Genomic DNA, 16,549 nt, shown 5'->3' with positions numbered 1-16,549 from the left:
CCTGGTCCAGGCACTGGCTGCGGATGTAGCGCATTGCCTGCTGGATGCTCTGGGGCAGGGGCTGCCCCGTCCGCTGCACGTTGATGATGGGCGGCACCCCGAAGACCACCTTGTCCCTGTAGTCGGGGACTTTACTCCGCTTCATGAACTTGGGCACGGTCCTGCGGGGTGGGACGGACAGATGTCAGTGCAACGAATGGCTCCCTCAGCACCGCCTCGCAGAGGGGAGCAGGACACATAACACACACGTACACACGCGCTTCTGCCACGTTTTGAATAAAAGCAAGGCAGCTTTTGAGCCGGAACCGCAGCACCTTTTATTAAGACAAAACGCTTTAATACTTGGCTACGAAAGGAAACCACTCCCCTGCTCTCTTACATTGCTGCAGCATTTTTAACGCCCCACAAATGCCTGCGGCCCTCCCAGATGCAGATGACGCAGGTGTCAGCCCCCAGCTCACGCTTGCAAGGATGCCCACAGCCACGCAGGGCAAAGCCAGCTTTTGTTTCAGTTTTTTTCCCCTCCCTCTCCACCGTTTTCGCACCCCAAAGCTGCTCCCAGGCTGGGAAGCAGCACTGGGCATGGTGCAGAGCTGCAGCTCGCGCCCACCACGAGGGCACCGTCCCGGCCCCGCTCCCCACCAGCTCACCACGTCCAGGCTTGCTTGTGGGGCACGGAGTACTTCTCCATGATGGCCGTGAGACGGAGCAGGGAGCACTTCTGGAGCAGGTTGAGCTGGGCAGAGGACTGGCGGTTGATCTCCAGGGAGGCAGAGTTTAGGCTGGGCCGGTGCGAGTTCTGGAAACTGTGCCAGCGCAGCTTTCTGCGGGGAAAGGACAGTGGTGACGGAGCTGGAGACCCCCGGGAAGGGCCTTTCGCTCCCCGCAGCACCCGCTGCTCTGGGGGAAGGTGTGGGCACAGCGGCAGCCGGGCTGAGCCCAGGGGTACCAACCCCAGCCCCAGTGCCACGCGTGCTGCTTCCTCCCCCTGGGTGCTCACAAACCCAGTGCGAGAGGGTGTCAGGGAGAGCAGAAGAGATGCCTTCCCTTGCCTCGAAGGACTGCTCCCTCCCCCAGGTTCCCCTGAAACACCCAGCATCCTCTCACTTGCATCCCCCCGCAGAGCCGTGGGGCTGCGCAGGCTCACTACGCCCGTCCCAGCACCCAAGGGCTGTGCTGGGCTACAGCCCTGCCCGGAGACCTGGGGAGGGCTCAGATGCTCGGGGTGACACATCCCTGCGGGACCGCCACGCAGAGCAACGCCATGGCAAAGGGGACATCTCCAACACTTCCTTTCTCAAGAAGAAAAGACACCCCAAGGAGGCAGTGCTCTCTTGGGAACCTGCTAACACCCTTTCCAAGTCCGTGCTGCTCCGGGAAGGCTCCTGCCCAGCTGCTCCAGTGCGTCCCCAAGCCCAGAAGGGACATTCCCAGCTAACAAAAAACCCAGCCCTCTTTATCCCTCCATGCCTGCCTGCAGGTATATCACCCTCCAGCAGCAGTCTAGCAAGGGCTAGAAAAAAAAATCAGCAACGGCTGGAATTTTCTTAGGGAAAGCCCAAGAGAGCACCATCACTCTGCAAGAAAGTGCCTCCTTCATTTAGACCCGTTATTAGTAAATGAAAAACCATTTAATTACGGGTCTGTGCAGGCAGAGAGGTCGCAGCCTGCCCATCACAGGCAGCAGCAGCAGGGCTGGCAGTGGTGGCTTGCAGCCACCAGAGCGCAGCAGTGCCCCGCGCTGCGCTCCCCCTGCCCGCACCGCACCGCACCGCACCCCCGGGCCGGGCCCCCAGCATCTCCCCCCTGCCAGGAAAAGGGCGATCGCCAAGCCAGGGCTTGCAGGGCACCGGTCAGCATCCCCCCCAGCAACGGCTCCGGTGCTGATCCCCGAGCCACGGGCCGTGCATCCCTGCTGCAGAAGCACGCACGGGATGGGAGATGGGTTCGCGGTGGTCCCCTGGCCGGCAACACACCGGCAGGTCCAGGACCAAGGGGAAATCATGTCTGACTAATCTGATAGCCTTCTATGATGGCATGACTGGATAGATAGATGAGGGGAGGGCGGTAGATGTGGTCTACCTTGACTTAAGCAAGGCATTCGACACTGTCTCCCACAGCATCCTCATAGGGAAGCTTAGGAAGAGTGGGTTAGATGAATGGACAGTAAGGTGGATAGATAACTGGTTGAAAGACAGAGCTCAGAGGGTCGTGATTAGGGGCACAGAGTCTAGTTGGAGGTCAGTGACGAGTGGTGTTCCCCAGGGGTCAGTACTGGGTGCAGTCCTCTTCAATATATTCATCAATGACCTGGATGAGGGGATAGAGTGCACCCTCAGCAAGTCTGCTGATGACACAAAGCTGGGGGGGGGTGGCTGACACACTGGAAGGCTGCGCCGCCATACAGAGAAACCTGGACAGGCTGGAGAGTTGGGCAGAGAGGAACCTTATAAAATTCAACAAGGGCAAGTGTAGGGTGCTGCACCTGGGGAGGAATAACCCCATGCACCAGTACAGGTTGGGGGCTGACCTGCTGGAGAGCAGCTCGGTGGAAAGAGACCTGGGAGTCCTGGTGGACAACAGGATGACCATGAGCCAGCAATGTGCCCTCGTGGCCAAGAAGGCCAATGGCATCCTGAGGTGCATCAAGAAGAGTGTGGCCAGCAGGTCAAGGGAGGTCATCCTCCCCCTCTGCTCTGCCCTGCTGAGGCCACATCTGGAGTACTGGGTCCAGTTCTGGGCTCCCCAGTTCAAGAAGGACAGGGAACTGCTGGAGAGGGGACAGCAAAGGGCTACCAAGATGATGAGGGGACTGGAACACCTCTCATGAAGAAAAGCTGAGGGACTTGGGTCTCTTCAGTCTGCAAAAAAGACGGCTGAGGGGGGATCTTATCAATGCTTATAAATACTTCAAGGGTGGGTGTCAGGAGGATGGGGCCAGGCTCTTTTCAGTGGTGCCCAGTGACAGGACAAGGGGTAACGGGCACAAACTTGACCATAGGAAGTTCCACCTAAACACGAGGAGGAACTTCTATCCTGTGAGGGTGGCAGAGCCCTGGCCCAGGCTGCCCAGAGAGGTGGTGGAGTCTCCGTCTCTGGAGACATTCCAAACCCCACCTGGAGGCGTTCCTGTGCCACCTGCTCTGGGTGACCCTGCTCTGGCAGGGGGTTGGACTAGATGATCTCCAGAGGTCCCTTCCAACCCTATGATTCTATGATTTATGACCAACCCCTTCCTAAGAATCACAGAATGGCTTGGGTTGGAAGGGACCTTAAACATCATCCAGTTCCAACCCCCCTGCCCTGGGCAGGGACACCTCCCACCAGCCCAGGTCGCTCCAAGCCCCGTCCAACCTGGCCTTGAACCCCTCCAGGGATGGGGCAGCCACAGCTTCTCTGGGCAACCTGTTCCAGTGCCTCACCACCCTCACAGGAAGGAATTTCTTCCCAATGTCTAATCTGAATCTCCCCTCTTCCAATTTGGAGCCATTACCCCTCATCCTATCACTACATGCCCCCGTAAAAAGTCCCTCTCCAGCTTTCTTGTAGGCCTCCTTCAGATACTGGAAAGCTATAAGGTCTCACAGGAATCTTCTCTTCTCCAGGCTGAACCCCCCCAGCTCTCTCAGCCTGTCCTCACAGCAGAGGGGCTCCAGCCCTCTGAGCATCTTCGTGGCCTCCTCTGGACCCACTCCAACAGGTCCATGTTCAGCTGGGGGATCCAGAGCTGGACGTGGTACTGCAGGTGGGGGTCTAAGAATGGCAGAGGGGAGGAAGACACGGCCCCAGCCCCAGCCCCAGCCCACACTTACCTGCAGGGCCTGGTGAGCGATGCTCCCACCCCCGAGTCCCGTCGCTCCCGCATCTCAATCTCCTCGGCCTCGTTGAGGGAGTTGCCCGTGCTGTCAAAGTCACTGGCAGAGGTGCCGACGTCCGACATGGATCGCTCTTCGAAGTGCAGGTTGGAGGGCTCCCCTCCCGAGTCCGACTCCTCCGATGACTCCTCGTCCTCCTCCTCCTCACCCCTCTCCTCCCCAGCCAGGTCAGGGGAGATGGCTTTATACCAGAGCTCCACCTTCTGCTGCAGCCCCCACATGTGCTGCAGTATGTCGTCGAGGTTCTCGTAGGTCACCTCCCCGTCCTCCTTGCAGAAATCCTCGCTGCTGCCGAACTCCGGCACGTTGTCGTACACGCTGACCCGGCTGCCCAGGGAGCTGCAGGAGCCCCGCCGCCGGCGGCAGGCGAAGCCCCGCGGGGACGACGAGCCCTCCACGCTGCTGCTGCTGCCGCCCCCGCCACCTCCCACCAGCCCGACGGGCACATTCCCTGATTTCCAGTGGGTCAGGGAGCTGCTGCCCAAGGGACACAAGCTCTCGATGGAGAGGGATTTGGGGAAGGTGCCTGGCTTGTGGTCCCGGGGGATGTAGACCAAGCAGTCCCCCCGGCGCGTCTGCCGGTGCTGGGAGTCTCCAGCAGCCCAGTTGCCGCTGGCTGTCACATCAGTTTTGTAGTCCTCCAGGTAGACTCCGCTGCGTTTCGAGGCAGAGCTCACCTTGCTCCTGCCTGAGCCTAGCAAGCGGTTAGTCCTGTACGATACCGAGAAGAAGTGTTTTTTGCCATGGAAAGAGGCAGATATCCCTCTTTTAGGGGAGTTGCCCTTGGTGGCTGCAAGGTCCCCATTAGTTTTCAGGGAGTCCCATCCTGGTGTGGCCGTAAGGCTGCCACATGGGGCCACCTTCTCGTCTGGGTCGGCTTTCTCTTTGTCCTTCCTTCGGAGGGACTCGATCCTCTTCAAGAAGCTGCGAGACCGTCGTTTCTTTGGCTTCTCCTTGGAGCCCTCGTCACAGCTCGAGGGCTGTTCCGGCAAGGAGCGCTCGCTCAAGCTGCGGCTGGAGGTGGCGATGGCGGTGGCAGCGTGGATGGGGGACGGGGAGCCAGGCGGTGCGGCCCCGATGCCCAGCGTGCCGCCCGTGCTGCCGGCGCTGCCGCTGCTGTGCAGGGACACGGCCTCTGGGTTGGTGCTGAGGTCCGTGAGGACGCTCTCGCGGCTGGACGCCAGTCGCATGGTGGAGCTCAGGACCTCGGAGCCCTGGGACAGGACGTCGACCGACCCCACACGCGACCACCTCTTGCTGTCCCTCTGAAAAGCCCACCGGTCGCTGATGGCACACAGGTCTTCCTCCTCGGAGTCTTCATTCTGCAGGTGGTCGACAACAGGGGACAAGCAATCAGGTAGAGTCACAGAGGGTCGGAGCGTCCTCCTGCCCTGCTCTTCTGGGACAAGCACCCCCGCAAAGCCACAGGACAGCCCCTTAAACCCACCACTGTCCTCTTTGGCAGTGGAGCCACCAGGTATCATTTTGCCCATGCCCAAGGGCCATAATGCACCGGAGAAGGGAAGGTGCTGCTTCCAGGCTACCTCTGGATAGCTACAGGCAGTCAGGACATCCCTACGGAGCTTCCCTGCGAACCCATGGCCAGACGCAGCAGCACAGCACAGCGAGGGATGCAGGGCAGCATCCCTTCCCAAGCCGAAAGAAGGGCAGTCAGAACAAGCAGGGAAAACACCCACGTAATGATTTCCATATGCTAAACACCAAGCTGGTGTGCATTTTAAATGTATGATTCATTAAGGGAAATATAAAAAGGTTTTGTTATTCATATGCCAATATTAATTGTTGTGACAGAGGGGCTGATTTCACCCGTCCCTCCAGGGTCAGGAGACGTGCTGCTGCAGGAGGGGGGCTCAGAGCCCGGCTCAGCGGGGACCCCCAGGGCGATGCTGCCGGTTGCAGACACACAGCTTGGGACCACCACGGCTGTCCCAGCTCATGTCTAATAACTCCTGCGGTTCGACTGCCACTGCCAGGGCCTCGGAGAGCTGCGTGGGCGCAGGGCAAACACAGGCACCCGCTAACTCAGCCAAACACCTCCGGGGCCGCGTTTGCCCTGGGAGACAGCGAAACAAATCAAGCAGCAGCAGCCGCCGCCGGGCGCTGGTCCGTGCCCAGGGGCGGTCCCGGAGCACACCGGTGTTATTACTGGACACAGGACGGCCGCCCCAACCAGTGCACACACGTTCCCCCGCGCCCCTCAGCCCCTCGCCTGCCCTTGAACGCCCAGGACATACCTGTTTACGCTGAAAGTGGACTTCCAGCTTCATGGAGGCACATGTGTTCAGGGTCATCAGCCTCCTGCAAGAAACCAAGAGAGGCTTTACCCTGGTCTTGGCCCCTCCTGGGGCCACTGTGCTTGCTTTTTATTTTTTTGGGTTTTTTATATATTTTTTTTCCTGTTTCTGTCTTAGAGCCCTTGTTCGCTGTCACCTGTCACCCAGCAGCTGCAGCCCGGGGGATAAGAGGGACACGCGGCGCCCGGCGCAGCTCCAAGCCCGCTCCCCAGGGAGCGCGGTGCCCCCAGCGCCCAGCGTTTGTGCTCCCGCAACCGAAGGACGTCAAAGGACGCCCATCTCCCACCGCTCACGGCGCCACGGGGCGAGCAGGACCACACGGGTGCTAGCCACCTCTAAGGCGGCACTTGCCAGGCATCTCGGCTCCCTCCGCCCTGCTGAGGGTTTGCCTTGGCCACGAGCTGGCCCCACTGATGGCTGCGGGGGGCAGGCGGGACCCCCACCCCGCTGCCCGCGGAGAAGCATCCCGGCCTCGAGGGATGCCGGGGCCATTTCTGCCGTTTCCGAGGGCAAACCCCCTGCGGGCTCGGAGAGACCCCCTCCCTCAAACACAGCCGCCAGGCACCCTCGGGGCAGGGCTGACCGCCCCCCCCGGACCCTTCATCTTTCTCCAGCCCACAGCTTCAAGTCCTGGCTTTCTTCTTTACACAAGCAAATGAATCTCCAGTTAATTCACTTTAATTAGCACCTTCACGAACGCTACTGCAAGCACTTTTGTTCCAGCATGCAAGTACCACGCCTGCACAGCCGAAAAACAATTCAGGGGGCATATTACCAAATATTACCAAAAATTTGACTAACGTCCCTCTTGCAATCCCGTTGAAACCCCTCAAGAGCACGGTCCTGCCATGCATCCTGCCGCAAGATTAAAAGCATGAAATCTGGCAGAGGGAGCGAGATGGGAGCACGTGTGCGCTAAAGGGGGAGAGAACACGTCCAGGGGATTCATTTTCTTGGAGGCGCTGCATTTTCCAGTGTCCTTTTAGCCCTTTTGCTAGGCAAACACTGCACAGGGTCACCTCAGGGACCCCAGTGACGGCTCGGGTGGCGGAGGACATTGCTGCCCTGCATGGCTCATCCAGCTGCACCGGTCCTGCGGGCGGGCAGGGATGACCTGCTCCAGGTTACTAGAGCAAAACAATCTCAGAAGCTCCTGTGGCCAGACAGGCGACCACAAAAGGACCGGAAAGCTCAGACGGGGAGGGATGGTCAGAGACCTCTCGCCGTCTCCCACCCTGCCGGAACCAACAGGAGGGAAAACCAGGAGCTCGCCAGGCACTCGGGAAGCGATGCAGGGGATCCCCTCCTGCCCGGCACAAAAACCTCTCTGTTGGGAAAACAGATGAGTAACAGACCATTTTCCCATCCCCTGTCCGCTCCGTTCGGCAGCAGCGTGTGTGGGAGGGACGGCGAGAGGCGATGGTCGTGTCTCAGCGTGGAGTCAGCGCGGGGGCACGGGCACGATGATGTGGCTCGAAAGCCAAAGCAGCTCTGAGTCACCGTTGGCCAGTGTGACACGTAGCCCATCCAAACAGACAGGGGCTGGGACAGGGTTTGGGGGGGTCCCTCCTTTTGGGTGTTTGCTCGCGCTCACACTGTCGGCACTGGGAGAGTTTCCCCCGAAACACCCTGCCTCCCCTGCAGCAGCACACCCGGCGGCATCTCCCCGAGCTATTTTCAGCCCTGCTGCTGCAAGGAGTAGCGTGTCCTGGTGGAAAATGTACGGCCGGGCCGCGTTGCCAGGCGCCGGGATGACTAACGTCACGCCAAGGCAGCGAGCACTTGTGAACGCAGAAATCCTCGGGCAGAGCAGCCGACGGAGCGCCTGTTCCAGGAAAGAGGAGGGACCCGCCGGCACAGACCTCACCTGCGCAAAGCAAATCCCACAGCTCCCGAACCGCCGCCACGAGCACCCGCAGCTCCTAATGACCCTAATTAGCAGCGTGCGACTTCCACGCGGCACCTCGCGCTACGCCAACACCCAGCAAATCCCCCACTGTGTGTTTTCTCTCTTTCGCGGGTGGCACACGCCTGATGACCGAGTGAAACTCTGTCCGCAGACACCATTTCATCCACAGGCACTTTGACCTGGATCTGCCTTACGCCAACAACCGAGCAAGACCCCTTCACTCGGACGCAGAGAGACGGTTTCCAAACTCCATTTCGTACTCAGACACGTTACGAAGCAAGCTTGCCAAATAAAGCAACGCAAAACACACCCTGGGCAGACGTGGCTCCCTCCCCTGGGGACCGCAGCCCGCGAGGTGCCACCAAGGGCACGGGCAGCGGGGACAGCAGAACCGTGTCTCTCTTTCCTCCCCTGCTCGGTTTGAGAGTTCAGCTCTGACCAACTCGTTTCCAATCTGTCTCTCCCGGCCGGAGTTACCCAAGCTTGAAATTGAAACACAGCCCGAAAGCCACACAAAGAGAAGAATCATTCCTGGGAAAAGTTTCCATTCTCCAGGAGCTCTGCGAGTTCAAAATAAAAAAACGCCGTCGTTTCCCTGGCACCACCCAACAGCCAGTGATGCCTCCCGATTCCAAAGCCTAAGGCGTCCAAACTCCTCCTTGTACAGGGAACGAGAGTGCCCGAGCAGGCTGCGAGCCGCGGATGGGGTGCAAGGCAGGCACCTCGCAGCACCCACGGCTGAACCCCCACGGGGAGACCGTGGGCAGCCGCCCCGAGCCCTTGTTGGGGCACATCCTCGCCCTGGCTCCGCTGCCATGAAGGGGCGCGAGGGAGCGTTACCTGCACAGGGATTTGAGGGAGTCCTGGTCCAGGAAGCTGTGGTCCTTCTTCACAGCGCCGATGTCGAGAGGGAACAACGAGTCTGGGAAGGAAAGCGAGAGGAAAAAAAAAAAATCAGCGGCTGTTTCCGAGACAGCCGCTCGGCCGGGCGTAAGGGACGGTGGTGAGCGTGGGAGGAAGGAGATGCTGTGAGGAGCAAGAGGAGGAGAGGCGTTGAGGATGGAGAGCTGGGGAAGCAGGAGAGCGGTGGAGAGGAAAGGCGTGAGAGGCTCCTGGACCACGAGTATGAGTTGGAAGAAGCCGGGAAGGCTGGAGCATCACATTGCCACCGGGAGCTGCCACCTGTGACAGCCGTGGCTGAGGGAGGGCAACCTACAGAGAGGGATGGTCTCGCCGGGATGCAGCTCTCGACAGGCAGGACTCAACCCCGGCTCCCGACTCCCCGGCTCCCGGCTCCCCGGTTCCTCCTGTTTTTGCCCACAGCTCCAGGAGGCAGCCAGCAGAGAGCAATACGCAGAGGGGCTGGGGACGCCCTGGTGCTGTGGTGGTGAGCACAAAACCATTGCAGAGGTGGAAGGGATGGGCTGGGCAGAGGAGAGGGGTGGAAGCAAGCCCCACCAGGCCAGGAGCAGGAGGGCTTTTCGCAGCCCAGATGCTGGGAGGGGATCAGTGTCACGCAGCAGATACCCCTCGCATTGCCTCCTCCTCAGACCGCTTCCTCGTCGCAGGACAAGCAACCCCATCACCACACCGGGGACCTTGGCGTGCCCGGGACAATTAAAGTCCACGGAAAAGGCTCCTGTTGGGATAGGGTGCTGGGGGTGGGGTGCTGGGCTGGCTGTAGCACTTGGATGAGATGAGCTGATTCAGAAATGAACACCAGCCCTTCACAGCGCTTTCACATGCCCACGCAGGTACCACCGCACAGCTCTCCTCCCAGATGTCCCTCCTCGGTGTCCCGGCTGCATGCACCGCAGGGAGATAGGGAACATCTCGCCTTCTCATGGCAGTTTTTGGAGAGTGGCCACCTCCCTAACACTGCCCAAGAGATATCTTGGCATCCCATCGGGCAATACATTACACATGCCTTGATCGCTCGTCAATGACTCCCTTCTCCCACTGATTCCCCAGGGTCAAGAAAGCCTTTCAGCTCCCTAGGGAGAGCTAAGAGGTCCCCCAGGCGCACGAAAGCTGTACCGATATGGTGGTACAGCAGATCTAGCATCTCACTCGATCCCCTCCACACGCTTCAAAGGCCATGGGTCAGGTCTCCACAGGCAGATACACTCGCTGGCCTCAGGGCGGTAGCTGGAGGACCACCCAGAGGTGGTACATGCCCAGGTTCTTTGTGCAGAGCTCTTTCCAGGTAAGTTAGGTGAGGGTGGCGAGGCGCCCAAGGGCCTCCATCCAGTTCCCTGCTCATCTCCGTACACTCGGAGGCAGCTCTGCTGGGATCAGCTACCTAGGACCTGGACCATTAACCACAAGTGTCCTAAGCCCAGCTGTTAATGAAGCTATGGAGTGCAATTACCAAGGGGATGCTGAGCCTGCCAGCTGGGGAGAAAAACAGAATGAAACGCGTGGAGGATGTGGAAAGTTCTGCTCAGAGAAGCTAGAAAAAGGGTCAGTTTATTCATAGACCCAGCACCCGCTCCTGGCCTCCCCGGGCTGTAAGCGCTATTGGGGGCCAACACCTGGGGCTGGGTCTCCCCTACAGGAACCCGGCCAGTCCTTGCACGTGGCCGTGTGAGGAACCTGCCCCCCAAAATAGAAACCAGAGGCAAACAGGCAGCCTGTAAAGCCATCACCTGAGGGGCAAGAGCGTGGCTCCCGCACACGTGTTGCGGGGGGCGGTGGAAATGCCCGGCTGAACAATAGCCATCGCCGTAGCCCGCCAGAGACCTGGCTTCCCGCTATTGTCCCAGCCAGCCGGGGCCGGCTGCAGCTACCGCTCCTTGTCACCGCCGCCCCGCTCCGAGCAGGGACCAGCGGTCCCACCATGGGTTTCAAGTAAACACAGCTGAGCCGGAGGCGAGACCCACCACCAGAGTCACCCTGCAAAGCACCCGTGGGTGCGTGGCACAGGAGATGGGGGGCAGTTTGTGCATCCCCTGCACCCGGGGAGCTCTGCGGCGCAGGGACCCGGTCTGCTCCGGGCACGGCTTGCTGTGGACTCAGAAAGCGCAGACCTTGCTGCCAAATAGCACATCGGGGCAGGGCAGGAGCCTGCAGGACGTGTCAGCGGGGAGGGAGGGAGGGAGGGAAGGAACGCTCCCTCGCCACGTTACCTACACTGCCTGCCTCTGCGCTCCCACCCACTGCAAACACTCACAGAACTACTTGGAGCCCATGGCTCTCCAAAGCCTGCCTGCCCTTGGCCCCAGCAGCCGCCCTGGGGACTCCTCGCAGCCCTGCCTGAAGGGGAAAAGTTCAGGAATGCAGAAAAGTTAACAGCATGGCTGGCTCTCCAGGCCACGGCCAAGTCCAAAGGCTTAAAGTTTTAACACGTAATCATATAATTAGTAAACAATCCTTCTCCGTCCACCCCTCTCCCCAGAGCTTTGCGAGCTCTCCCTGCAGCCACCCTGGGTATTTGACGGAGGGACAGGACAGGAGACCAGGCACACAGCAGGGACTGGGGTCAGGAGGAGGAGGCAGCTCTCACCTTCGTAAAGCTGGGCATACTGAGGGAATCCCGCCGCCCGCAGCCAGTCGCAAGCTTTCTTGGCTTCGATTTCTGAAAGAAAGCAAAAAACCAGGCTGAGCGTCCCACTCGGCAGCAGCGATGCTCCCTGCAGTGGGCAGTCTGTTTCTCCCCACATCCCGCGGCGCCCGAGCCCCTCTTTCACGTGCACAAAGCGGAGGGAACGACGGGGCACAGAAAGGGGAGCGGGGAGCCCGGGGGGGTGTGCTGGTGGGCGGCGATGCCCGTGTGCGGAGGCGGGGGGGGTGTCTCTGCCCAAGGGAGCAGAAACTGCTCGGCTTTCGCCTCTCCTCTAGCACAAGGCAAAGAGGAGGAGGTAACACAGGAGCGACAGGGCCACGAGACAGAATTTCGATCTCCCGATGAAACATTTAATTTCTGAACCCACCAAACCAAACACAATACTCCGCCAGGCAAGAGAGGAAGACCTTTGTTTTTAATAATTAGTTCAGAGCTCATCAAAGCTTAGGGCCGGTCGCTTTTGCAAACATCCTCCAGAAAAGTCTGCCAAAGAAACCTCTCCTTCTCCTTCCTCCTTCCCACCACCCCGGACCACCCCATCTCTTCTTTCAAGCTGGCGTTCATCCTGGCAGGCACCAAAACCCTGATGGTTTTCTACACCCCCTTGGCCTGGCCGGTTCCCATCCCTCACACACGGTTCAGCTGTCGCCTGGATGAACCCATCCAACAGCTAGCACTCTTTTCTGGGAAATTTCTCAAATTTACAGAACTCGAGGGCAAAAAGCCCGAACCTTAGGCAGCCAAAGCAAGCTGCTGCCTAGTGTCGGCAGCCTGTCGGTCTGCTGAGATTTATACTTCTGAGGGTGACAAACATTTGACCTCAAGCGTAGAAAATGCGACGGCAGTTTCAGGGTCTCACCCGTCCCTCTCGGAGGCACCGCCCAGCACAGACTGGACTGAGGCCGGATCCACCCAGAGCAGATTGCGGTGAAACACCCCAATTTCATCACCGTCCATCAACAGCCTCAGCCAAGAGCTCTGCCTGCATCGCCAATTACAAAGCTACAGCAGGGGCAAAAAAGAAAAAAAGCCCAAAACAAGCAGTTCAGTTAAGGACGGGACCAAGCCAAAACCCTGGACCCAAATACTTCAGAAGTTTTGGGAAGAAGGTTTGGAATAAGCATCTGCATCTGGGTCCAAACTGTGCAGCTGTCCTTAACCGTGCCGTGAACCCAGCCAAAATCCGTGGCTGACCCCTCCTGCCCTCAACAGGGCTCAAAACCAGTAACATCAATGGGGATCTCAACCCTGGAGCCCGACCGGGTCAGCCTGGTCCCCATGGAGCACTGCATCCCTCCCGTGCATCCCGGCACCTCCGCGGGAGAAGGCTCCCTGTGGCTGCCACTGTGGAGCCGGGAGGGCACCAAGACCCGTGGTCCACGTGAATGGTCTTTGATTGTGACAGGTCTGGAGAGCAGACCCCTCCCACATCCACAGGGATGGGAATTTCCCACAGCCCCCCCGGCCAACAGACCTGCCAGACCCCCCTCCTGCTCCTGCTCTGCTCCTCCTTCGCTCACAAGGGAGTCACTGGCCGTGGGGACATCATGGCCAGAGGCTGCAGCTCAGGTGCCCCCAGCCAAGAACAGAAACACCAACCTCCCAACACCGTGATGTCCTGACCCCCCCCTCCCCGCTGCCCCCAGGGGGGGATGGGTCTGGCATCTCCCCGCAAGAGAGGACAGCGGAGGGAAGGTGTCCTGGTTTGAGAGCCAGAAGCAGAGCCGCGTGCCGAGCTTACCCCTGACGGCAGAGGGACTGAACTGGTAGAAGAGCATGGCCGGGGTGCTGTCGGGAGGACGTGCAGGAGGTGTGTGACACCCAGCGTGGCCGCCACCACCCCGCCGTGGGGAGCAGCCGGGGGCCAGGGCTGCGGCAGGATGCTCCGGCGCGGGACTGAGCTCAGCCACCCACCGCCCCGGTGGAAACGAGGAGTCAGAGCACGACATTTCCTTCCCCTCCGCTGCCTCCTCCCCATGCAGGGGAGGCTGGGGGGGACAGGGGGAGCGTACCTCTCATCCCCCCTGTTTTGGAGCCGGGTCTCAGGCTTTTCCCACCACAGCGAGTCCTGCATCATCCCCCGGGGAGCCTCATACAGTGGGAAGCAAACCCACTAAGGGCAGGGGGGCAGCAGCCCTCCCCACGTCGAAGCGCTGGCACAGAAAAGGTTTCCAAGTGTCCCTGTCCCGGACGGAGCGGGCGGCCAGCTTCCTCCTCCCGCCCGCCCTTCCCACGGACGTGCTTTCCCAGGGAAGCGCAGGAAAGGACGGGCAAGCCAACGCTGCTGCCGAACACACAGGAGGGTGGTGAACTGCCCGCGGGGGCCACGGCCAGTCACCCATCACAAGCCGTGTCCCCAGCCCTCCGCACCACCTCCAGGAGCTTCACTGCCAGGGCAAGGTGACGGGGGACGCAAATCCCACACCCGACAGCGCCCGTCTGCAGCCTCTGCTGGAATTCCAGCCCGAGCCCCCAGAGGATGCAGCCTGGACACCCTCCGCTGCCTCAAGCCGGGCAGAGAGGCCCCAAGCAGCAGCGACGGAGATGGGTTTCCAACAGGGCCACATCTCCAGACGTGTGGATTCTCTGCTGTCTAATAAAGGCTCATCACACACTACACCCACTCCTCAGCAGGGCCGAGAAGAGGGTCTCGTTGCCTCCTCTGGTCAGAGAAGGATTTTCTCGAGCTTGTAGCCACTTAATATCTTTGAGATCTGTTGTTTAAATGTGGCGGAAATGATCCCATTCGCATTGTATTGCAGGAGGAGCAGGCACGCAGACAGCGGCAGTCAGGCACGGGAACACACACTGAGCCCGCGCTTCCCTAAGAAAAAAAAGGGGATAAATCCCACAAAGCCGCCTTCCCACCACACACCGAACCCAACCTTGCTCCATGCACGGTCTGCAACGGCGAGAGTCGTGTGCCAGCCACTTTTGTGGGTCCTGACCGAGGAACGGGGAGCAGAGGAAGACACAAAAAGACGGCAGCGCTTCCACCCGGGTTTCAGAGAGGTCTGCGGCAGGGGAAGAGGGGCTGGCGGGTTCCTGGTATTTTCATCTGGGTTTCCTAAGAAGCCTTGCGCAAGCTGCCTCTGTCTGCGTGCCTACGTTACCCGGGCTGTCAGTACCACCACCAACCTGCCAGCCACCTTCACCCACATCCGACAGCGGAGCGCAGACGCACGCATACAAAGCTGCTAACCAGTTGCATGAAAGCAGCCGGAGAGGTAAATTCGAGGCCCCGTTACAGCTTCCACTTCAAAGGAAGCTCTCTGCATGAGATATGCCCTTGGTAAACACCTGGACGTCCCCATGGTGGGAAAAACCAGCACCAATGCACCCTCTGGAGAAAGCTCCTGATGGTGCACAGCCCCTACGAGCCACCAGAGAACCCCTTCCAGGCAAAGCCTCGGCCCTTCTCCAGCAGCTGCTGAGGCTGGATGGCATTTCCCAAGGAAAAGGCATCCATAGCCACCCTCCCCATCTCTTGGACCCAACAAAGAGCACACGCTGTGGCCCAAGTGCCACCGTGGTCCATCACAAATGCCCCGAGTGAGTCCGGCGGGGGCAGCTCCACCAGCTTGGCTGCTGCAAAGCGACCCGGGGACGGAGGGCACTGCTGGTGAGCATCTGCCCGGACACACTGGGAACCCGGACCCACCGGCACCTCCCAGCACGCCAGGGCGAGGGGCGGAAAGCAAAAGCGGAGAAAGAGAAGAGTCTCTCATTTAGCTAGCGAAAAGTGGAAGAAAAGGATGAAAACCAACATGAGAGTGGGGGGGAAAAAAAAAAAAAAAGGCCAAATCCGCCCCCACCGTCTTCCTGCACAGTCACTGCACTGTGGCATTTCCCTGGATGTAAGCCACCACCAGGGGAGAACCGAGACCCACGCCGGGTCCGTGGTGGCTTTGATGGGAACAGCTCCTGGCCGTGGGATGTCACAGAATGGTTCGGGTTGGAAGGGACCTTAAAGATCATCTAGTTCCAATGCCCTGCCCTGGGCAGGGACACCTCCCACTAGACCAGGCTGCTCAAAGACAACATTTGGAGCCTGAGATCTTTCCCTTAAGTCCTTTTGGGGCTACAGCTACCGCACCCCTGCCCCGGCACAGGCGTGGATGGGGAAAAGCCTGGGAGATGCAATAAAAGCTCTAGGACAAGCAAGCTGGAACACCGGAGGTCGACGTAATTACAGGCAGGAAAGCCACTTCCCAGAAGCCCGGCTCTGCACTTTCGCTTTAAAAATAATAATAATAAAAAAAAAAAACCACAACAAAAAAATGAGAAGTCACACCCCAGGATCCTGGCTTCTCACAGCAAGTTTCCAAATTCCCCATAAAAAGTCCCCCCACAGCCAATTAGTGTGTGAAAAGCAAACCACATCATAAAATTGCCCGTACGTTACCTAATGGAAAGCCATGAAACCAGCTGCCCGGCAGACGGGGGCGGGAGCACCGAGCCTCCGGCGGGCACACTCCAGAGCTAGCAGGGGGAACGCGCTTTTTTTTTTTTTTTTCCTTTTCTTTTTGGTGTGTTTTCTTTCCATCCCGCCTTAAAATAAACTGTTACCTACAACAGTGACTACGCAGAAGTGGAGCTCGGCTTCCCTTCCCAGTCTGTAAACAGAAGTACTCGCCCACTTTCCACAGAAATGACAGAAAGTCCTGACGCATCTCCCAAACCCGGGGTTTGTGCCCTCACTGCTTGAAAACTGAGGAGCTGAAACAACAGTTTTCCATGGGAAACGCGTATCCTGCTGCTGCTGAAGGTAGTGGGGCTGCGGCGTTGCCAGTGAAAGAGGAATTTACTCTGCCTGCAACACCCAGCGCCGCGCTCACAGCAATCAGTGTCACCTCTCTGAACGGGGCATCACTCAAACGCATCC

The 16,549-nt window shown here is 59.4% G+C and overlaps 1 protein-coding gene across 6 annotated transcripts in view; it reads right to left on the bottom strand.

The window, feature by feature from the left end:
* Nucleotides 1-16,549, bottom strand: part of STARD8 (StAR related lipid transfer domain containing 8) — an 86,799-nt gene that overhangs the window by 5,958 nt on the left and 64,292 nt on the right. For 4 of the 6 annotated variants that reach the window (XM_054213615.1, XM_054213616.1, XM_054213618.1 and 1 more), the window contains 6 exons: nucleotides 11,605-11,676; nucleotides 8,940-9,021; nucleotides 6,131-6,194; nucleotides 3,813-5,197; nucleotides 651-824; nucleotides 2-161 (listed from right to left, as the gene is read on the bottom strand). In XM_054213615.1, coding sequence (XP_054069590.1) covers nucleotides 2-161; nucleotides 651-824; nucleotides 3,813-5,197; nucleotides 6,131-6,194; nucleotides 8,940-9,021; nucleotides 11,605-11,676 — 1,937 coding nt within the window. Of the gene's footprint in view, nucleotide 1; nucleotides 162-650; nucleotides 825-3,812; nucleotides 5,198-6,130; nucleotides 6,195-8,939; nucleotides 9,022-11,604; nucleotides 11,677-13,405; nucleotides 13,601-13,676; nucleotides 13,857-16,549 lie in introns of those variants that run through there. The other 2 variants (XM_054213619.1, XM_054213617.1) reach the window with 2 other exon arrangements.

Source organism: Rissa tridactyla, chromosome 9 (assembly GCF_028500815.1).
Source record: "Rissa tridactyla isolate bRisTri1 chromosome 9, bRisTri1.patW.cur.20221130, whole genome shotgun sequence".
Classification (NCBI taxonomy): domain Eukaryota; kingdom Metazoa; phylum Chordata; class Aves; order Charadriiformes; family Laridae; genus Rissa; species Rissa tridactyla.
This window is presented reverse-complemented; position numbering and strand designations above follow the sequence as displayed.